General features: G+C 32.0%; 1 protein-coding gene across 1 annotated transcript in view; it reads left to right on the forward strand.

Moving 5' to 3' along the window:
• The window catches only part of LOC129233623 (bridge-like lipid transfer protein family member 1), a gene marked incomplete at both ends in the record, with an annotated part of 120,068 nt that overhangs the window by 19,163 nt on the left and 77,113 nt on the right, over positions 1-23,792 (forward strand). Inside the window, 4 exons of the mRNA XM_054867598.1 lie at positions 9,471-9,588; positions 10,353-10,508; positions 14,252-14,349; positions 19,972-20,129. Of these exons, the coding sequence (XP_054723573.1) occupies positions 9,471-9,588; positions 10,353-10,508; positions 14,252-14,349; positions 19,972-20,129 (530 nt within the window). The remainder of the gene's footprint in view (positions 1-9,470; positions 9,589-10,352; positions 10,509-14,251; positions 14,350-19,971; positions 20,130-23,792) is intronic.

Below are 23,792 nucleotides of genomic sequence, written 5' to 3' on the forward strand. Positions count from 1 at the left end.
CTTTAATGTACTATAAAAAATAACAGTTAATCCCATATTTAATAAATAGTTACTTGAATTTAAAAAAATCTTAGCGTTACGCACGGGACATTTTTTTTTTGAATTTCGTCCATTTGTTTGTTTTTGGAGCTAGAGATGCTTACTCTCAAAATTTCTGTGTGAAGACTTTCTTTTCAAATATTAGAGCAGCGATTCTCAACCGGTAGTCTGACGAACCGGCAGAAAAAAAATGTCCTCAGATTTTTTGGTCATCCGTGCAAAAAATAAAAGAAAAGAGAGAAAACCCCATAATAATGATAATATTATCCAACACTTCATGATTTACTTGCATTTTGAAATTAATTTTCGTCGAGTTCAAATCATATTTTAGAAACACTATGGGCCAGGATCGTCTCAAGGCATCGGCAGTTTGTTCAGTTCACAGAAATGTTATTCTAAGCACTCACAATTTCAACAGAGTGATTGATTGCCACTCAAAAGGAAAGGCCTGCTCATTTACTTTTTAAATAGCAGACTTTGTAAATGTTACTTCCATATTAGAAAAAAATGAGTAATTATGGACAACAAACCAGTAATAGGCAGGTTTGTCTTGTATTGTCAATTTATCAAGTTTGCAATCGATATTCCAGGAACAAAATCAGGGGATTCTTAAAATAGCATCTTTCAATTTGCATTGAATGTTTTTTTTCCAAAGAAATTTACATGGATGTTTTTTCATCAGATCGCAATTTCATTAGTATGTACCTTAGCTTTTTTTTTTCTATCATATAGCTATGATTTTGCCATTATTGAAATATTTAAGATCTTTTCACGCTAATGTGCCTATAACTAGTTAAATATTTGTGTTATGGGTACGTGTGACCATAATTAATTTTTCGGCTACACTTACTCAAAATTATTATTTAATAATGATGATAAAACATAAGTTAAATTTGAAAGTCGATAAGTAAAAAATGCAGCAATAGAAATATTCTGTTTATTTGTTTCATTTTATTTACTTATTTTTGTTGTTGTTCAGACCAGGGGCGTAGCTAAGGGGGGGTTTTGGGGACAAACCCCCCCCCCCCCGAAAAGTTAGTCTCAAAAAAAGAGAAAAAGAAGAGAGAAGAGAAAGAAAAAAAAAAGAAGAAAAGGAAAAAATTCCAAGCGATTATATATATATATATATATATATATATATATATATATATATATATTATATATATATATATATATATATATATATATATATATATATATATATATATATATATATATATATATATATATTATATATATATATATATATATATATATATATATAAAAAAGAAGTAACCCCCCCTGAAAGTCGGGTCTAGCTACGCCACTGGTTCAGACGAACCTTTTAGACCCTTATTTGTCAGTTATACATGTTTTAATTTTAAGGTTGCTTGAATTATTAAGTCAAAAGCTTATATTGTAATTAAACTAAATTTTTTAATTTTGTTGAATACTTTTTTTTGATCTTTCCTGAAAACAATTTAATTCACCTAGCATGACCATTTTTTTGAGTGGTTGTTTTTAGTGGTAAGGGGTCTTTCTCTTTTTGAGAGTCTGGTTCCTTAATGTTCGAGGAGGTGCGCCACTCCTAATGGAGGGAGGGGGATGGCACATTTGATGAGATGAATAATTTTATTACAGCTTATTAGTATTATTACTACTGTTGATATTATTATCAATTTGATTGCTTAGCCAAGCCGAGTGTTTCATTAACAAGTAACTAAAATTAGTTAACCCGTTCGGGACGGCAGCTCGCCGAAGACAGCGCTCCCTCAGGACGGCAGCTGTTACACGGGGACTGTGCATACAGGCCGGGGCAATTTCTCCCGCTAAGCCTAATTCGCAGTTTCAGAAAGTACGCGTTACATAACAATGAATGAAATGTACACTTCGTGTAGAAACAAAACCATTTTTTAATATATGATAAAATACGCATGTCATAACTTCAATCACAACAAAAAAATTTAATGAATAAAAAAAATACAAAATATATTGTTTTTTACTGTTACTAAGATTATTAAAATTGGACAATATATTTTGCACAAAACAGGAAAAATATTTGCGATTAATTTTTATGAAATACTTGAAGAATATTGGAACAATTCATATTTTAAAGTCCCAAGAAAAATTTCAAAGCACTGAGCAATGTGCATTGTGCATTTTACACTCATAGGTAGTGTTAAGTCTTTTATTCTGCTTTGAGCAAACGATACATCTCCATCTAAAATCTTTGCCTTCTTTTTCAGCGTATAATTTTAGAAAGTATCTACTGTATGAAGAACTAAAATAAAAACAATTTATAGCTGTTTGAATGTCGTCCGAAAGATCCATAGATGGATCAGTCATAAATTTAGATATTTTCTCCTCATAAAGACGACCTGTTCACCATGGCTACACAAATGATTCTAAAAGTAAAACCCCTTTCTAGAATATCTCTCATGAAATCCCATTATAAATGGAATCAAAACTAGAAACATCCATTTCAAAATGAGTATGCATTTCCCTTTTCATTTGCTAGCACATGTTTATATTTTTTTTTCACGAAATCCAATAAATCACAAACACTTGACGGACACCATTCTGACATCAGAGAGAAAAATACTAATGTTCTAGACCAATCATCTGGACGGAACATGGATAAGTAACGCCATCTGATAGTAAACATTTCGTTCCGAAATCAAGCCGCACACTAGCGTCACTCGGATTCTTAAGTAGCATACAGGGGAACGCAAATAAGCGTGATTCGGACAGGACAAGCAATGGCCGCTGACGCAAACCTGCGTCGTTCATCCCGAACGGGTTAATGAAAGCCAAGACATCAGAAGGGGGCGGGGAGTCTCCCAAAAAAATCCAACTTTCAAAAATTGAAAGTCTTACCCCCCAAAAGGTTTCCTAAGGAAGATGATAAACTACTGGTAAAATTTTATAACTCTACAAAAATATTAAGAGGTCTCCCAAGAGGGTTGAATTTTCCAAAATGTCCCAAATTTAGCAAGTTTCACTAAAGCAAGAATTTATGTCCCCTAGCGCCCCCTACATCATTTTAAAATGTAACCATTTATACATACACTAATGCCTTAGTTGAAATAAATTTATATTAAAAAAAATGCACCAGCTATTTTTACTGCAACCACATCATTGTAAACTAATCAGTGGCGTACCGAAGGGGGGGCGGAGGAGGCGGTCCGCCCCAGGCCCCGCTTTGACATAGGCCCCCAAATCTCAATTTTTGGTTTTCCCCAATATTGTCGCATATCTTGGTTTGAATGCTTAAACAAGTTGGCTTAATAAATCATGATTTTTTTAAAGATCAAATATTTGTTCATGGATACAATCAATACCTCTTCGGGATCAATGGAGGGTTTATGATACGCAGGCCCCGCTTTGACATAGGCCCCAAAATTTTAATTCTTTTTCTTTTTCGCCAGACGTGCCTTATGTCATGGTTTAGATAAATAAAAAGTTGACTTTTTATGTAGAATGAATATTTTCTCAGTGACTCTTGCCTAAGCAAAGAGAGGGCAAATTATGTCCCACAGGCCCCGCTTTGACATAAGCCCCGAAATTGTATCTTATTTTTTCCAGTAGATCTGTCATATACATCATGATTAGAAATATTAATCACTTACCTATATATGCGAGTATACTATATCATAAATTTTGTTAAATATGACTTTTTTTCATAGTGACCCGTCCTAGTGTACAAAGGCACATTAGCGCTTGGGCCACGAATTTAATGGGGGCCCCAAATTTTTAAATTAACTAAACCTATAAAAATCATTTGCTTTTATTTTGTTAAGTGCTTTCAGCAAAGTTTTATGCATTTTTTTTTTCGAACAATTTATAAAAAAAAACTAATGCATAACAGATGCACGTTTATAATTTTTGATCATTACAGTATACAGCTAAAATATCTATTTTATATTTTATTTTGTGTATTAAGACTACGATGGTCTAGTCTTAATTCATACACTATTTTTGAAACCAAATTCAAACATATATAACCAAGAAAGTCCATTCCTAAATGAGAAGTTGTCTATCCTTTGTGGCGTTGGAAAAATCAGTCAGATAAATTTTTCTTTTTATCGGACCCCTTCTGACTCAAGCAAAGGGGACTTCCTTTTTGCTATGCCCCTTTCAACAGCGTAAAACTGTTCAATTGGTCAATCCTTCGGAACTTTTGACCTTGACTGCATAATACCTCCTCCTATCCATTCTATACTCGATTGCAAGCTTACTTGACTATGGAGAAATGAGCTGCGGCCAAGCAAAAGAAATAGTTCCTAGCCCCATGGGCGGATTTATGGGGGGAAAAGGGAGGCAATGCCTCCCCAGTTTGGGAGGACTTTATGTAGTAACAACATATCTTCCAAAAATTTTTTTAAAAAATATTACTTTTTTTTCTTTGTTGAATAGTTCAGAAGGGCATGGGTGGATTTATAGGAGGGGGGGGGGGGTATAGAGGGCAATGTCCCTCAGTTTTGGGAGGACTTCATATAGTAACATTACATCTTCCAAAACTTTAAGACAAAAAAATTTTTTTTTTTTTTGAATAGTTCAATGAAAATGAAGAGGTTCGTGAATGTCCTTTTCTGATGGGAGAAATAAAAAAAAAAGAACATTAAATACAAATAGTACAGCTGTCACTGGGGTGCTGAAAATATGTCTTAATTCACCATTTGACTGAAAATCATTTGGCCAAGTATATAAATGTAACTATAGGCTAAACGAGCTATGCATTCAGCTGCAACACTTATAATAATTGACGATTATTTTTACAAATTAGAACCTAAAACAAAGGAAACCCTCCTCCCTCATTTGCGCTAACAAAACGATCTACTCTTTATAATTTGTTTTCTTTCTTTTCAGAATGTTTATTTTCAATTTGCGTGATTTCAAAAACTAGATATTTTGTGTTGTTACAGACGAAAGATTTTGAAGAACCTTCTGAATTCACACGTTCAGATTGGTAAAACTGTAAAAACCCTTTAACTGTAAAAACTGACGAATTTTCATAAAAATTACAAAAATCTGCAGGCAAGAGTGAATTACATACAGGGAAGGATTTGCCTATAAGATAAACAAGCTATAGCTTAGGGTCACTACTTTGAAGTGAGCCGGTAACTCGCAAAAAATGCATCATTCGCTCCTTAAAAAATGGAAAGTGCTTGAAAAGACTAATTTCATTTTCAAGAGCTTGAAAGCTTTGAATATTTGGAAACGTGTGGCTACAAACCTTAAATTTTAAAATTTCTAACAAATGGTAGGGGGAGGAATGCCAAAATATGTCAAATTCAGCTGCTTGCTACATCCTGCATCAAAAAAGTAAAAATCATGGTTCTTATGTTTGTAACATATTGCTTGAAATAAATTTTTCTGACTCACATGTTTCATATCTTGCTATTTATTTAATCCCGAATGCAGTATTTTGGAAATTCTTTTCTATTGATTGCTTTTATCTTGCTTCTACTGCATATTGTTAATCTGTTTAGCCCGGGGAAAAAATGATACACTACCTCCATTCCTTTTCGTTTTCTGCACTGCTTATAATTTAAAAAAAGATTATTGTAATGAGAATTCTATAGTTTATTTTTTCTTTTAGACTTAAAATAGCTGTTTTTTTACGAAGTTTGAACAAGACCGTACAACTGTATAACCTAGTACTCAATTTCAGAGACTGGAAAGTGCAAATGAGTTGCCTTAAATTATTAAATGTTCTAAAATCCTTGAAAAGAATTGGCGCAGTGTAACCTACTAGGGTTCTTGTGCCAAAACACCCAATCTAACCAACCAAACCTTGAAAATAGTTGGACAAGTCTTTGAAACTCCTGAGCAAAGTGTGCTTCAATTTTATTTCTTATCAAGTGTATAAATTATGAATTGTTCAAATAAGTAGTATGTTACTCTCATGTTACTTATTTTCTAAATCTGTACACCATTTCTTTTAAAGTTAACTTTAAATCACACAGCACATTTAAATCATAAAACTTTTTTAAAAAAAATTTGTCTATATTTTTCTGAAATTTTCGTCTATCCAATTAACTCTTATAAGGCTTCAAAATGCAGAATTTTATATCCATTTTACAAAATATCCTCCGGGGGAGAAACCCCCGAACCCCCTAAAATTGGAGATATTCTATATCCAACTTAAAAGAGAGCCCTGCGTCACTCTTGATACCAGTCACCCCTCTTAAGGTCAATTCAAAAAGAACAGCATGAAAACACACATTAATGAAAACGACACACAAAAAAAAAAGGTAAAGCATGGCCTTATTCATCACAGGAAAACAAAACAAAACATGGGGGGGGGGGGCAATTAAAAATGTTGCTCAAAAAAGATCCTGACCCCCTCCAGGAACTTAGTCCTAAATCCGCCTATGCCTAGCCCTTTGTCAGATAATCGGGGGGAGGGGGGGGGAATTACGCTCTTCGCTTTAGAAATCGGATTAGTTAGTTAAACCCACGCATACGCAAATTTTTTTTGTCTTAATTTCTGTCGAACATTAAATATTTTTAATTCTACCAGCGAAGCCGCGCGGAGCGTTTTCTCCACTTAAATCAAACGCGCCAGGCAAGTATAGGGTCATACCAGAGTTTTTTTTGTCTGAAGAACATAAAGAGCGGTTTTTTTTTTTGTGAGTGAGACCTAGCAGAAAAGTTTTATTTAGACTGTGAACGTGTGAATTTCATCCTTATTTAGGTAAGCATGTTTTAAAAAATATTTTTCTCTGAGATTAGGTGATGTTATCAGGTAAAAAGTTCCCTGGGTGTTGTCTTACTCAAAGGAATAGTAAAGGGTTTTTTTTTCTGTAAAAGCCAATTTTTATCCTAAAATTAATTAAATCTGGAATGCCTAAACGTTTCTGTTCACTGTACTTGGATGTTCAGATGCAATAAGTTTTTAAGATACTATATAATTTTAGGACTTTTTTCTGTTTTTGATATTTTCTGACAAATCACAATTTTATTAAAAATATAGTATTTACTTAATTTTACTTAAAACCATGTGTTTTACTGTGGTATTTACAATAGTGTCCGAAATCAAACCAACACTACCTGAAATAGGTAAAAATGTACCACTTAAAGTAATTACTGTAATATATGGTACGTACACATAGTTTGAGAAACTTCAGTTTTAATACCAGGTAGGCCCCCATTTCGAGTAGCGCCCCAGGCCCCCATCTGTCTTGGTACGCCACTGAAACTAATAGAGCTATTTTTTTCCTCTTTGAACTCCATGCTGGTGACATCAACTGCTGGTGATTAAAAAAAAGGATACATAACTCTAATTAAAATTTCTGATCAATATTTATATGTAGTAAAACCTGTGAAATTGACCACCCTTGTAAGATGACCCCTGTCTAAGTTGATCGCTTTTATCAGGTACGGAATTAGCCATTACCATATAAATCAACCTTTGTAAGTTGACCACCTGTTTAAGTTGACCACTAAAGTAATGCATCGCAAGTGGTCAACTTACACAGGTTTCACTGTACTAGGAAAAATGATTATTTATGGCTCATTTAATCTGGAAATTAGGGGAAAATTCCATTTTAGGAAACCTCTCTGAGCAGCCTTTGTTCCGTAAAATTTCTGCCATTCAGGGGGGGGGGGGGGTGCTTTAAAGGGTTTTTGTTACAGTTGCAATGTAATTTTTTAAAATATATAATCTAAGCAAGTCTAACTCATAAAATGAATTTTGAGACTTTTCTAAAGGGGAAATAATATTTTATTTTTAAGAATGGAGGCTTTCATGTCTGGTATCAATTATGTTGTGAGATTCCAAGCTGTTGTGTCGTAGTCCGAGTGTTGTTACTCCAAACGTTTTGACCCTATCTCTGGCGGTCATCTTCAGTGGTGGTGGTCGAAGTTTCCAGGGACGCGACTTCCTAGCAACTGATGCAGATTTCGAAATGTTGTCGATATTTATGTGGGAAGAGCTAGCTCTCCCTTCCTTTTGGGCCGGGATGGGCTGATGACAGTTCATCCTGCTTCTGGTTGGCTGAAACTTGAGCTCTCTTCATTCTGGTTGGGGATTGGATGCTAGACGTCTGTCGCCGCTTCTGGTTGGCTAAAAGTATCTATTGGGATAATCCGTCTAAATGCAGCATGCCATTGAGTTTCTTGATCTTAATTCCTTCTTTATTTTTTTTGAAAACTTTATTTGTCAGGGCCAACAGAATCTGCAAACTTACTGCTATTCAGAGGGAACTTTCCCACCTCACAAATGTCTTCCAAGCCAACAGCTTTTCAAAACAAAAAATTGAAAAAGCGTTCCACCCCAAAGTTGAAAAACAACCACCTGAAGAAGAACCTGTCAAATCTACAGCCTACCTCCCTTACGTTGAGGACAACGCCGACAGAATCGAAAATCTTCTGCGCAAACACAACATCAAGACTGTTTTCAAGCCTACCCATTGAATCAGCGACTTACTACAATCAATGTAAGATGTGAGAGACCCTTTGTCTGCTGTAGGAGTTTACAAGATCCTCTGTTCCTGCGGCGCGGATTATATTGGAACATCAAAAAGAAGCATAAATACAAGAATAAAAGAACACCAAAGAAATTGCCGTCTGGGTCTCACTGAGAAATTAGCAGTCGCGGAACACACTTTTAGTGATGGGACCCATAACATTAAATTCAAAGAAACCAAAATACTTTCAAGGACTTCCCACTATTATGCCAGATTAAACAGAGAAATAATCAATATTTTCAAACTTATCAACAATTTCAACAAAAAGCAAGAAGGAATTCAGATCAACAAACTCTGGTATGCTGCTCTTCGCCGGATTATCCCGAGAGATACTTTTAGCCTACCAGAAACAGCAATGGACGTCAAGAAGCCAATCCCCAACCAGAATGAAGAGAGCTCAAGGGAAAAAGGAAAAGGAAAGAAGTTCTGAAAGTAAAAAGGTTCGAAAGGAATATATTGTGCTGCACTCTGAGAGGAAGGAAATGGGAGATTGAATGAGTTGAAAATTTGAGGATGAATGTAATTAAAAAAAAAAAGATGCAATTTTATCACAAGTGCATCAATACAATGTTCCGAACTGTTCACGGTTCAAAAGAATGGTCATTCATTTTTTTTATGTGAAAGAACGGACCCGTTCATTTTAAGGATTCTTTCTTTTTGGCCCATTCGTTCATGAGCAACACATTCCTATACTGCACTAAATTTAGTGTCTGCTGGTTACTGACTACTAACTCAAAACTTACATGTTTTGGAGTGCCTCTTATGCATATGTGTGTTTTTAAATTTATGTGTGTTAGTTGCAATGATAAAATACTATCTCTTAAAATATCAATATACTATTCATAGTTTTTTAAAGAAATTTCTAGTGTATTACTCTGTATAACTGCGTAACAACCCACTTTTTACAGGTCCTTAAAATAGATTTTTAAGTGGACAAAATAATTGAATTAAAAAACAATTTCTTTTCCTTGTTTTAGTTTGATGTGAAAGTGAAATATCCAAGGATATGGAACGATCATCAAGTTTGGACTAGTAATTTAACTGGATGTAAAACTACAGTGCATCTTATTTATGCCCACAAATATTTTTTCCATGGTGAGTGCTAAGAATTCATTGCCTAATTGATTTGAAAATATTTGTACAAAATCATTTTGTTTTTGGAATTAAATGAATATCACACACATCCAAAACTGATGCTTAGCAAAACACTGTTTCTAGGTTTTTTTTGTTTTTGTTTATTTTTTTTTTTATTTTCATAACTGGGAGTTAAATATAAATAAAGTTAATGCTGTTATAAAAGAGATAACAGCTATGCTATTGCAATTTCTTTTCAAAAGTGATCAACTTCATATAGAATGCTTAAATTAGGATTTTTTAAAAAATGATTTTATCGTACCGTACAATTTGTTAGTGCATGCTAGTTAATTATGTTTCAGATTTTAAAGTTAGTATTCTTTTAAAATGTGGATTTAAAAAGAAAGAAAAATGTTTCCCTAGTTCCAATAAAAAATATAATTGAAATACGAAAAATTTGTTGTAAAAAATAAGATACCTAACCTGTTCTACTTGGAACAAGTTGTTTTAGGCTGCGCAAAATGTGTCTAATTTTAAATCTCAAATTCAAAGTTATGAGGTAGCAAAGTAATGAGTTAAGATGTTCATTGACAAAATGAATCGTTTGCTGACATGCATGCATTTTTTATGACTTTTAAAATTAATAAGTACAAGATATTTACGCAATATATACTTATGGGGCCATTTGGTAAAATAGTTTATAGTCTGAATAATTAAAAAATGTTTATTTGATTGCAACTGCTTAGAAAAAAATCTAAAAATTGTGTTTTTCAAATCCATTTTAGCATTGATGGAAGACTGGGCTTCCAAATCTCGCCCTGACATACTTCATTTTGTGCCTTACACGTGGAACATTAACTTGATTTTAAAAGAGTTTGAATTAGTAACTGTAGCGAATGAATATAACTGGATTGACTGTTCTTCACAACATCAGGAAAATAGTAAGTTTTATGTTATTATTATGTTCACAAACACACATGCATGTTTGAAAACTAAAATTTTTGAAGTTTTCCATGCAAAGTTCGCACATTTTAAGACATTTATTTTTGCTCTATATACTGGAATGTATTTATAATTTAATAGTTTTTTAAAGGACTAAAATAACCTTTAAATTTCAACTAAGGCAGCTAAAAATTCATGGAATATGAAGTTTGTTTTACAATGTATTTAGCTTTCTACTTTTAAACAAGTTCCACAATTATATTTGTTTCTAGATAGAATTTGAAATGTATAATATTTCCTAGATTAAAGCATGAAACCATGATATTTTTATATTTTTTCTTCAAATGCTTTGATAAAGTAAAACTAATGAACAATAGGTTGCAATATTAAAATGCAAAACAAAAATGAGCTAAGCAATATGAGACTAAGCACAGCTAGTAAATGATTCATATTCAAGTACCTTTGAATAAATTATGTTGTTGGACACCTAAAATTGAACCCACACAATATTGAAAAAATGATTTTCTGCTGTGGATACCAAAATGTAGTTAAATAAGTAACTATTTTTTTTAAATTTATGCTTCTGAGTTTTTTTTTTCTTTTATTAACTTTTTTTTTTTTTTTTTGTAAAATTTGCCTGTGTTATTCGAAATTTCAATAATATTAGAGGATGAATCGGATGCCAAAGCTGTCAACTCTCCTGATTCGTTTAGGAGACTCAAATTTTTATTAAAACAAAGAAATTCCCTAAGAAGGGGGATTCTTCAGTGGTTAGAATTTGGAAAACTCCAAGTAAAACAATCACAGTCACAGAATGAAATCTTTTCATATACATGTACAAAAAGATTTTCAATTTTCATACACAAATATAAAAATTGTACAGGGTGACAAGAAATAACTTGAACACACATAATATGCCATAAATTTAATGCTAATGAAAATATTACAGCCAAACTTCAAAATAAATATGAATACATTCTTTCATCTAATATATTTACAAATTTTCATAGGGGCTACTTTTAGGATTAATACAGAACTTTAAACGTGTCACAAAATATTCGTCTCTGGGCCGCAACTCACTTACTGATATTTTATCCTGTGCCTTGCATAAGGATTTCTTTTGGGATGGCAAGGTTTTATGAGAGTTCGCACACACTCTTGTCTCCACGATGGATCAAACAGAATAATCCATTGGGTTCAAATCTGCGGAATACAGTGGCCATTCATGAGCTCCGATGAATTCCGAAAAATGTGTCTTGCACCAATCTTGAGTGCCTTTAGCTATGTGTACAGGTGTGGAATCCTGTTGGAAGGTTGATCTTTTGTTTCCAAAGAACTTTTGTGACCATGGTAAGACAACATCTTCCAAGGTTCTGGAGACAAAGAAGGTTCTGGAGACAAAGACGGACTTCCATTAAATTCTTATCATGGGCATCAACATGCAGGCACTGCTAGTATTTATATATATATACACACACATCTCAATTTATGCATGTTTGTTTTATGCCGTTAAGATTTGACACCATTATTTTTTGTTTTACACGGTTGAGTTTTTCAGTGTTCGAACGAAATATTTTCATTAAAAGTCATGGAAATTTCTTTATAGTCATGGAAAAATGTCTTGGGTAATAAGAAAATAACAATAGCTAAAAGAGCGCTAGAAATATTGAGTGATTTAGTAATATTGCATGTAAATTGAATGATCTCAAAAACAAATCCGAGTTTTGGAATCCAATTTCATCCGCTTCTGTAACAGCCGCTCGCCATTTTTTGTAATGTGATTTTACTCCTTTGGAATCACTAATTTTGAATTCATCGTTGCTTTCGGCACTTCTTATTTTTATATTCTGTAGTAGTGGACATGCACGTTCTTGATTTTGCCACGCCCCCTCAAAAAAGCAAGTTCGTAAAAGCATCTGAGTTCGTTTCAACTACTTGTAATTATTAAATTCATTAGAGTTTATCTCAATATGTTGAAGGCTTTAGAAATTGAAGACTTTATTCAGGCAATAGAACATAGAAATAGGGGAATTCTAATAATAAAACAGTGTCCCCAACATAGAGCTTACAAAACTGATCCTTGTGGCCAGCTGGAATATCTGATTTAGAAAAATGGAAGTTACTGAAAAATGTGGCTTTACTTTGATGAACGCATATATAGTCAAGTTACATAGGTGATTAGATGCACTATTGACACCAAAGGGCAGTGTTTTTATGAAGTGAATTTATTATTGGAAACTTAGTAATGACGCTTTCAATTTTTCTCCCATTCATTACTATTCTGCCCTGTTTATTAAATATTATTAGACATTTAAACATCAGTGTATTGCATTCACTATAGTTTTACTTTACGTGAATTTATATGATAAAAACAAATAAGAATGATTTATTAGTTTCTGCAGTGTGCACTGATTTTTTTTCAGTCACAAGTAGGTGCTCCAAAGGCGTACTGCCACTCATGTAAAAGTTTTTCTAATGCCCATTTCCTAAAATTGGTAACTTTGACATTAAATAGTACTCTTCTCTTCGTGTAACAAGGTCATGAAAATTTTTATGAAGTCATGAAAAAGCCTTGGAGAAGTCATGGAAATTTTTTATCCAAATTGAACCCTGGTTTAAATTTTACGCAGATGCAGCTTTTCAAACAGATATAATTTTCTCCTCTTTCAAGATCCAAACTCCTGAGATTGTTGATAACATGCATTAATCTGTTTTGGTGTGCTATTAAGTGAGCTTGAGCTACTGGATTCATTTTTTGCAATTGGTTCCAGAGCTCTTTCCAGAAGTTAACTCACACAATTCAGAGCTCAGTGGAAGAAGAGCTTTTAGCATTAACAAAGGAGAACTAAACTAACGAGGATATTGACATTGATGACACACAGACAAAAGTTTTCACACTGAAAATTCATGAAAATTGATTTTTTGAGCCATTCTTTAGCAATGACAAGTGATCTGTCTGATTTGTTAGTGAAAGTAGATCCGGTCAAAGAAGTGATGCAAAGGATCATGGATGTGTTTTGCCCCACAAAGAAGTACAAATAATAATAACTCATGACTGCCAAAACCCAATCATAACCTTTTTTTTACATAAACAATAAGTTAATTCATGTGTTCTTTATGCTCATTGTGCATTTGTATCGAAATGTGTGCACCTTAACTTATTATACATTTGTCTATCGCTAGAATGGCCTTGGGCAAAAAAAAAAAAAAAATCAATTTGAAATAGTTTTTTTTTTTTTTCAAATTTTTACGAAGTAATGTAATATTTTCATCTTTACACATAGTCAATGTAAAAATAATTTAAGTTTGTTTTAACTTAACAAAAATTTTAACAACAGTTTTTGTTGTTTGGTATGCATTTCTAGGTTAATAAAATTGAACTATAGTCAATTAAGAAAGGATAAGTTGATATCCACTAACCTGGAATATTTCCTTTAAATAAATTTAAAAAGCTTGAAAAGTGAGGAAATTTCATTCATTAACTTTAGTGGCAAACCTGAGTGTTCTGCTTTATCTCTTACTTTAATGGTTCAAAACTAATACATAAAAGTTAGGCATATACTCCTAGCTTTTTAGGTTCAGTTGTTAAAATGATCTTCTTTGTTGAAAAGTTTAAATGAAACACATAGCTTAAAGACAACTCATTTATTATTTTCATTTTACTTGTGTATTTATTTTTGGGAGATTATATATATATATATATATATATATATAGAAATTTCAATTTGGCTTTATTTCTTAGCATATGTTGCTGTATCTGGAGATCAATTTGAGCTTTCTTTTGATTTACCTTTTAATGAATTCCTTCCTACAACAGTGGCTATAAAGTTTTGGATTCAGGTACATTTTTAGAATTTCTTGTTTTATGCATCCAAAATACCGGCAGCCTGGTTATGACATCCAGATTGCAGTTTTGTCCTTGTTCCGGAACAGTTGATGACAAAATTGGAGGCAGGATGGATGGTCTCATTGAAGCTGAGATGACCAACAAACTGGTAGATAAAATTAATTTAGCACAAGAATAAAACTGCAGTTCCTTTATGTCATAACCAAGCTGTCAGTACTTTGTGGGTAGTTCTGTCACAACCCTGACCTAAGGGTTGTAATTTGCTGCTTACCTATTGTATCGTAGAAGCTATGTCAATTAGACCAAGGCATTACCTTTATAGTCTTGGTATTTTTTTGAATGTAACGTATGTTAAAACTGATAAAGTAAGATCAGGGTATACAGTCCACTCTCAATAACCCGAAATCCCAAGGGACTGGTCAAAACCTTCAAGTAATCGGTAGTTTGAGTTATCAGAAGTTCCTATTCCACAATTCTCAAGAGTATATTTTTTTCCCCAGAAATAGTGCATAATAGATAGACTATAATGCTTATAGTCTGGATAAAATCAGTTTTTAGTACTGTATGAAAGTATATTTGCAGAGAATAAATTTCTTAAAATGCTTCAAAAAAGGAAGTTATTTTTGACTGTTTTTTTTAAAATTATTATTATTATTATTATTATTATTATTATTATTTTTGTCACATCTTAAAATGTCATTAAGTTTGTAAACATAATTCGACTTATCCACATTTCAGGATTTTCAGGTACTGCAGTATATTATTTGCAAATCTGATAGTATTTGCTGCTGGAGGTGGTAAAGTAGGCAAAAGTAGCCCAATTGGATACTTTTTATGCACTCTTGCAACACTGTGCACATTACAGAACTTTGTAGCATATAAATTATCTTTTTCTATACAAGCTGATGAATACTAAATCTTTATTTTTGTAAATAAATTGAAAACAAAACGTTTGTAAAAACTTCGACTTAAAAGGAGTTCATTCGGGATATAGAGACAACTTTGTATCGAAAGTACTAAATTATTTTGGGACCAAATGAAAACTTCAAGATAAAGGAATATTGAAGTTATAAGACTTGGAGTTATCAAGAGTTGACTATATTTTGGTTTTGCCCACGAAAAAATAAATAAATAAATAAATGTATAAAATAAAATAAAAAATCCTGGGCTGAGATACAGGCTGCCAAAGCGGGCGCCCCAGGCATCATTTCTCGCTTGCGATTTTCGACAAAATCTGTAAATTTCATAATCTCGGGAATGGCACAATCTACTTTGTTGTGGTTTTATTTTTTTTAAAAGGTTTTTTTATGTTTCAACAGATATGCAACATTTTGAAATATTTGTTTTCAGTTTTCTTTCTTCAATCTTAAAAAAAGAAAAAAAAAACTGAATAAGTAAATAAATAAACAAATCTTTTTTTTTTCTCAAAAATGCCAATTTTAAAAATTTTCATTTTTTTTTTTTTACTGTTCATTAGTACCACTGAGAACTATATTCCCTGAAAAGGAGAGCTTCCACTTGTTCGTTTTACAGGTTTTAGAGGCATTTCAAAAATAGAGTTTTTCAGGAGCTTTATAGTGAAGGTAGACTTGAAAATTCAAAATTTTATTTAGCAGCAAGTGAACAGAAAACACTTCTAACTTATTTATATAACTCTATTTTCATTTTTAGTTGTGGCTTCATCCAGGAATTTTATTTTAATGAAAATAAGAACACAATCCCCAGCCGATTTGCTGAGCGGTTATCTTTTTCTGCATGCAACCTTTTAGTATAATGTCAAAAGATTCGTTTAGAACAGTGTGTGCCATCTTGTTTTCACTAAAATCAATATCTTGAATTAAGTAGCAACTCAAAATAAAAATTTTGCTTTATGTGTGTTTACTGAGGTATATTTAATGTAAAAGCTGTTTATTTATATCATCTAAGAAATTTTAAATCATTATCACTTCTAATTAAGATTAGAAAATGTGTATGCTTTGAGAGTTTATTTAAGATTCTTCACAGTGCATAACATTCATAAAGGATAAATGTAAAAGTAATATCAACAATGTAAAAAAAAAAAAAAACACACACAATTTTGCAAAAAGTTGTCGATGCATGTTTTGGAGTGTTAGGAACCCCCTTTTCAGTGCAAAAAGGTCTGAACTTATGGTTGTCAAGAGACCCCACTGATACTTATAGCTTTTCAATACCTTTTGTTGGATGCTTTTATATCAATAAAATCACATCTTTTTGCATTAAGAAAAAGATTCCTTGTAAACCTGTCAACTATCTTTTTTTTCTTTAATCGGCTTTTTTTATGTTGATTTTCCTTTTACTTTTTAGCACAATGGTATTTACTTTTTTTTTGGGATCCATGTATTTTAAAATACCTGCTGTGAAAAATACAATTTGAAATACTTTTATGCAAACAAATTATTCATTGTTTTATCAAGTGTGAATTTTTGCTGTGCAATTAAATGTTTGATTGAATTTTTATGGATCTGTTCAATTTTCCCTTGAGAGTTTTTGAAAACTTTTTTCTCAGTGAATCCTGAGGTATTGATATCTGTACCTTAAAGTTTTTAGACCCCTAAATGTTTTAGGACTGTTTTAATTTTTTTTTATTATATATCTAGAACCATAAAATAAATGTATGAGATAGTTAAATATTTAAAAAGATATACAGTGGCTCCCAAAAGTGTCCGTACACTTTGAAATTGTTTAGTAAAACCAAACTAACGCCAAACTGAATTCGAATATGAAGTCCAATTTTTTTTTTCACATCCTTCCTATGTCATTGTCAAAATACTGACCGATCTTCTTTTTGAAATGGGTCAAAAAAAGAAGAGACAGAAATAATACGTCACAAAAGTCATCGTACGCTCAAATATTTTCGAATAAATTCATGATTAAAAATATCATATGTCATTTTTTTTTATTGTTTTTGCATTGTGTTGACCCTTAAAGGTCATTTGGCTTTAATTTTTTGTTTATTTATTTTTTAATATTGTGCTTATTACTTTAAAATGGCTGGTATTCAAAAAACCACAAACACCATTCAAAAGTTGAATTTTTTCCCCACAGTAGCGGTAAATTGGTTTAAAATATCTCTAAACTAGTTAATTTATTCCATTATGTAGTAAAGTGCTTGATAAAATGCTTAAAAGAAAATAATCAGACCGAAAACAAGGTTAGAAAAGGTCAACCGGCAAAGTTGACAAAGTGTGATCGGAGATTTACAGTTAAAAAAATTATGAAAAATATACATTTGAGTGCTGTAAAAGTTTCCGCAGAGTTAAATGAAAATTTTTACATTTAATTTTCACCTAAAATTGTTCGCCAAGTTCTCTGATTAGCTAGATTACATGGGACCTCTTCCCGCAGAAATTTTCTTGGCCGTGCGAAAAGCAGAAAGCTTAATGCTTTTCGTTGCAAAACCAATGATAAATAAGCTCAAAAGGTTTTGGAATAACGTCTTACTTACACACGAAAATAAATTCATCCTTTTTGGTTAAATTGTTGTATAATTGTAAAAAGAAGGAAAAATTAGGAACTTAATCGCAAGAACTTACTAGGACCAGTTTGATGAAATAATGAATCATGTTGTTCATTTAAATATTTTAAAAAGCAATTTTAAACTCTTAGCCAAAAATTTGGTTGTCAGAAACAACTTTGTTTTTTATCAAGATAACGATAAGAAGCACTACGGTTTTCAGCGTTTGTTGTCCCAAAAAATTGTCCTAACATTTAGAAAATACCCCTTCAATCTCCAGATTTGAACTTAATGTAATATATTTAGTGATAGCTGGAGGCTAGATTACGAAAATAGGGCTTTGGAACGAAAATAGAGCTAGAAACGATAAGACTCAAAGTGTGGTTTTGAACACTTGCTCAGAAATTACGCAAAAAAAAGAAAGAAAAAAGAATGAAATCTATTCCCAGACGTTTGAAAGGTGTTGTTGATACTGTGATACTGCATGATATTCTACTAAATAATAACTTAATAAGTTAGATTATTCAATAGTATATAGACATTTTTTAAAGTGTACAAAAACTTTTGTGAGATAAAATTTCTTGCACTTTTTGGTTTTTGATTTTTTAAAAATTAAGTTTTTGTATTTTTTAAAAAAATGTCATGTAGTTTTGTTGAAAATTGATCATAGATCTAATAATTAAATACCTGTGCTGAAATATTAGTTCTAACCAATGGATAAGGTCCTATTTCATTGAAAGTCGTATGTGTATGAACACTTTTGGGAGCCACTGTATTTGCATTTGTGTGATGAGATTATGTCCCTGGTATATTTAAAAATCTTATGTCAGGCACAAATGTTCATCTTTCTGTTCATAGTGTTATCATAAAACAAGTTAAAAATAATAGCTAAGAAATTTGCTTTGATGAATTTTATATCATTCAAAACACTACAGCACTAGAAAACCTGAAAAGTTAAAAGGTTAACTTCTGCAAAAAGGCAAGGAAATTAATAATTACTAAGGCAAGGATAGAGGGGTTTTTTTTTCGGTAAAAGGTTTGAAATCACTATGTCAAGAAAAAGAAATTATAGCTCTGAAGTCTTAGTAAGAAAGAACTGTTCAGTATATTTCACTCCTTCATGCAATCCTTTTTTCCTTTTTAATTCTTTGTGTCCTCTTGACAAGATGAAATTTTTTTTATGTCCTCAAAATCCCCACTGCATAGCCCAGTTCCAAATTCAGTTATTGATTTTCCCACCTGTTCCTTTTGCCGCCTCTAAGTACTAGTACCAACTTGTTAATCCTCCCCTCAATCCATCTGTCCATCAAGTGCTGAAAGCTGTTCAAACCTATCAATGTGACTTTGCGTTCTTTTCCTTTTCTCATCACAATATTTAATCTTTCCTTTGAACCAAATGGATTTGGACAGTTTTCCCTACATCTTTGTTTGTCTCCTGTATTTTTGTTGGATAAGACTGAATTTCTGCTACAGTTATTTAAATTAAAGTAAACCAGATATGAGCTCCATAAGTTAGTTATAATTGCGGAACAAAGGTCTCTGGAACATCAGGGACGTTGAAGGCTGATCTAGAATAGACACCCTAATAGATAGTTTTATGGTGTAGCATAAGCAATTTGGGCATTTAATCTCCAAACCTGTGAATGAATTTTCTTGTTCTGGTAATGTGTTTGGTCTTGATAGTCTGAAAGGTGCAATTTAGATGTATAACATGAAAAAAATGAACAGAATTAAGTTTAATTGTATAAGTAGAATAAATAAAAAGAATATTTTAGAACTCTCTTTCACAGATGGACAGAAAAAGGCTTCATTGCCTTCTCTTAATAAAGCACAGTTCGTTAGGACCATCTGTGATAATTATTCTAGATTCACCATTCTATATGTTCAAAAATAGAAATGAAGTTTTAAAAGACTAAGGCTGTATAAAACTGAAAAATGTCAAATGGTGGGCATGTTGATTTAATTAATACATAATGGAATTTAATTTTGTCCAGAAAAAACCTTTATTTGTTGCTTGTACTATGACTTCAAAGTTTGGTTTTTATTGTCAGTTGCCATATGTTGTTTTATCTCATATTCAACATATATTGCATTGTTAAATGATTTGTCTCCTTTTAAAACATCCCCCATCATTTAACAGGGAGAAAGTTGTGATATGTCTCTTTATCTTCCTGAAGTTAATACTAATAGAGACATTTTATTGATGCTTGAGAAATGTTCAAAATTAACATCTAGAGAAGGATCTCCAGCACCTCATGTTGTAAACTGCAAGAAATGGAGAAATATGGCAAAAACAAGGTATAACTTGAATTTTTTTTTCAGTTTCATAATATTCTGATTTCTAATGTCATTTTATGTGTGAATTTTTTATACACAAAACAGCATAATTATACTTTAATAACTAGAAGTTTATTTTAGCAAACATGATTTTCAAAAACACAATTGACATGAAAAATATTTTAAGTACTCTATTTGCAATGGATTTAAATAGTGAAATTCCTAATTCTGTGTTAATAATTACCTTACAAATAGTTACTGTTGTATTATTTGATACCCTGTATGCAAACTCAAAGTATTATCTTGCTCCTTGCATAGCAATATAAAATAGAAATATATTTTATTTATCTCAGTATAATCTCTATCACATGTGAGTTCAAATAATAGTGCTTAGCTAGTTCTAAATATAAAATTTCAGTAAAAGAAATCAATCAAAAATTTAAATGCTGTTTCTTGAAGCTCAAAAAAAGTCTTCTATAAAAAAATATTGATACAAGTTGAGTTGTGTGGGAGAAGAAAAAAGTTACATCTGAGAGGTGGTGCAATCTTCTGACTGCAGAGTTAGAAGAAGTGGGTGGGATGTGAAGTAGGTAATAGCTGCACAGTACTACTCTTTTATCATAAAATAGCGTCATGCCAGGTAGCACCCCTGATTTATAAAACTTTTAAAGTGGTTTTAACATTGTGAAAATCATTTTTAAATGTTTTTGAAATCTTGAAACGTTACTGGTGCTACCTAGGATGCATTTGGAAAAGTTTCCGGATGCTTTATTCAATTAAGATCTGCTATTTATACTTGAGGTTTGAAAAGGCAAAAGTGTTTTCAATTTTCTTGCATCTATTTATCGGAATTCCTGAAAAGGGTGAATCTCTGTACCTTGCTGAGATTAAATTTATAAAATAAAATAACCTTGTTTGACTTAGAAGAAATTTACAGGTGATAAGAATGTTAGGTATATTGGAATACAACTTTTGGCTAGTTTAATAGATATGTTTTACCAATGTCAGTATCAGTACTTATTTATTGTTGATCTATTGCTCCTTCAGCTTAACTTCGTTCATACTAATACTCTTGTTCAAATTTTTAATAAAACTAACTAGCTTTCATGGCCTTTTTTTGTGTGTGTGAAAACATGCTGCATATAGATCAAGTGCGCTCGCATAAGCTGACCTTGAACCTTTGTACACATGTGAATTTTTTCATGTCAGTCTATAGGGTCAGTCTCTGGAAAGTAGCATTTGACTGCAATGCACTCATTGTCGTTTTAAATTTCAAAGGAAATGACAAAATGATTGAAGCAGTGTCATGACATCTAATTTTTCCAGTAAATGGGAGACAGCCAACTTTTACAGGATTCAATACTATATCACAAGGGTTCTCAAACAGGGTGCTATGGCAAGAGCTGCCGCAAGGTGTCCATTGTATCCATATGTATAACTGTTTATGCCAAATAAACGTCATGTAGACCAATGAAGTCATCCCCTTATTTTTTAATGTAGCATAATAAAAATTGGCTATATCGTGTCTTTATCGTCATCATAAAGCCTGACTTATGATTAAGAATTTTCAGCAAGCAGTTATTGACTCCCAGGCAACAATGTAGCAAAAGCTACGAGGTCATTCCATAGTGATGAACGTAACATTCAGAGACTCGGTTTCGTTGCATAGCATGAGTTTAAAATGTCTAATAATCATTTACTTGCGGTTTTGTGAAATTTTATGAAAGAATAAAATTTCTATGTAATATTGATGCAAGAAAACACAGTATAAATCAGATAAATTGGTTTTTGAAGCTAAATTACTATAGTGTGACGATCTTAACATTTTTGCAATCTTGAATTTGCAACATGAAATTCAGCTCTCAATTTATCTAAAGTTTAGGTACATCTTATTGTAAAAACAATGCAGTGTGTTAGTTTCATTCCTTAACTTTTATTTTTCATGCAGAATAATACTCATTTTTCTCATAATGTGACAGAAATGATTATTTCTTCAAAATATGACGTGTGACGAATGTAACATTGAAGAGCATTACTCTGAAATTACGTTCGTCATGGTGAAGACTCTATTAGTTTTTTAGACTGTTACGTGTCTAAATATTAATTAATAAGTAAGCACTGATACTTTGTCTTAAAAAATAACACTTAAAGCAACAATTTTTCAACTTGATTAAGTAAATGTTTTTTTATTGGCTTTGTGCAAAATTTATTTTTTTCTCCTCTGTTTTGAAGTGAAACTTTAATGCAAGAGCTTTGATTTTCTGATCCCCAACCTTTTTGTGTGACGGAAATGATGTAGTTGTTTTTAATTGTTACCAGAAAAATTAAAAAATGTTAGCGTTTGAATTTAATTTTGTTAATAAAATTTACAATATAATTTCAAGGCTTGTAAGCATATATTTATGGATTTTGGTCACTTTAAACGTTTCTAATAATGGAGGTTTTCAGGGATTTCTTTGATTTAAGTTTAAGAGCGTAATCCACATTGCTAAGGTTTAGCCTTGAATTTAGTTATTAACTTTTATTATAAAAATTAACTTTATTATTACTATGATTTTTTATTGTTTTTGGCAACAGCTAAAAGGCAGATTTCAAGCAATTTTTAGTTTTCCCACTGTTTATAATGTATTTTCTTCATTAAAATGTACACTCATTTCGTGAATATATCAAAGTCAGATGCAGAAAGAACAAGAGCTTGGCATGAGAGAAAACTTATGAGTGAAATGGCAGTTTAGAATGTAATAAATAAGAAAAGATAGAAGTTTTTCTTCTGTCTTTGGTCTTTACAACTCACTTTTTTTTTACATCACACATAAGCGGAACTTTTTATTTCCAGAAAGCTATCAAGAAATGTAATCTTCTTTGCGAAAACAATATCCATGTAAGGATTGTTTTTTCAAGAAGTCTTCCAAGAACTTTTTGACTTTCCTTTTTGCCACAGATTCATTGACATTCCAATATTATTATTACTATGTAGCAAGGTAACATATAAAAGCCTTTGTTCCTGGGACTACATGGAAGAGCATGCTTTTTGAATTTTACCGTAAACTTAGTTGTTGAGAAAGGCAAAGTTGCATTGGTTTACAACTCTATATAAAGCGAGCTTACTAGCTTCTCTAAAATTGATTTTCATCTCCTGACTTCTCATTTTCAATTCCTCAGTCTTCTTGATTTTTGTTTTTTTTTACTTCCTTTTACAAAAAAGGAAGTATTGTATTCGCGAAAAAATGTTCACTCAAAAATCGGCCTTAATTTCCATTTTGCTCACCCCCGAATTTGATTTTTTTTCCCGACCCGACCGCATGTGGATATATGCCTAGGAACGTACAGACACCCGAAATATCCATATTGACGATCCCGGAGTTAATTACAATGAGTTTTCTCGTGACGTCCGTATGTACGTATGTGTGTGCATATGTATCTCGCATAACTCAAAAATGGTATGTCCTAAAAAGTTGAAATTTGGTACATAGACTCCTAGTGGGGTCTAGTTGTGCACCTTCCCTTTTGGTTGCATTCGGATGATCCTAAGGGGGTCTTTTACTTTTTTTGGGGGAAATCATTGTTGATTTCAATGCTAACTCAAGTGGTGTTGTAATTTGTCAAACACTTGGCGATATATCGCCAAGCTTTCGGCTGCCAAGTTTTGTCGCCAACTTGGAGATAACTTTGAAGATTTTTTTT

Source organism: Uloborus diversus, unplaced genomic scaffold, assembly GCF_026930045.1.
Source record: "Uloborus diversus isolate 005 unplaced genomic scaffold, Udiv.v.3.1 scaffold_553, whole genome shotgun sequence".
NCBI lineage: Eukaryota > Metazoa > Arthropoda > Arachnida > Araneae > Uloboridae > Uloborus > Uloborus diversus.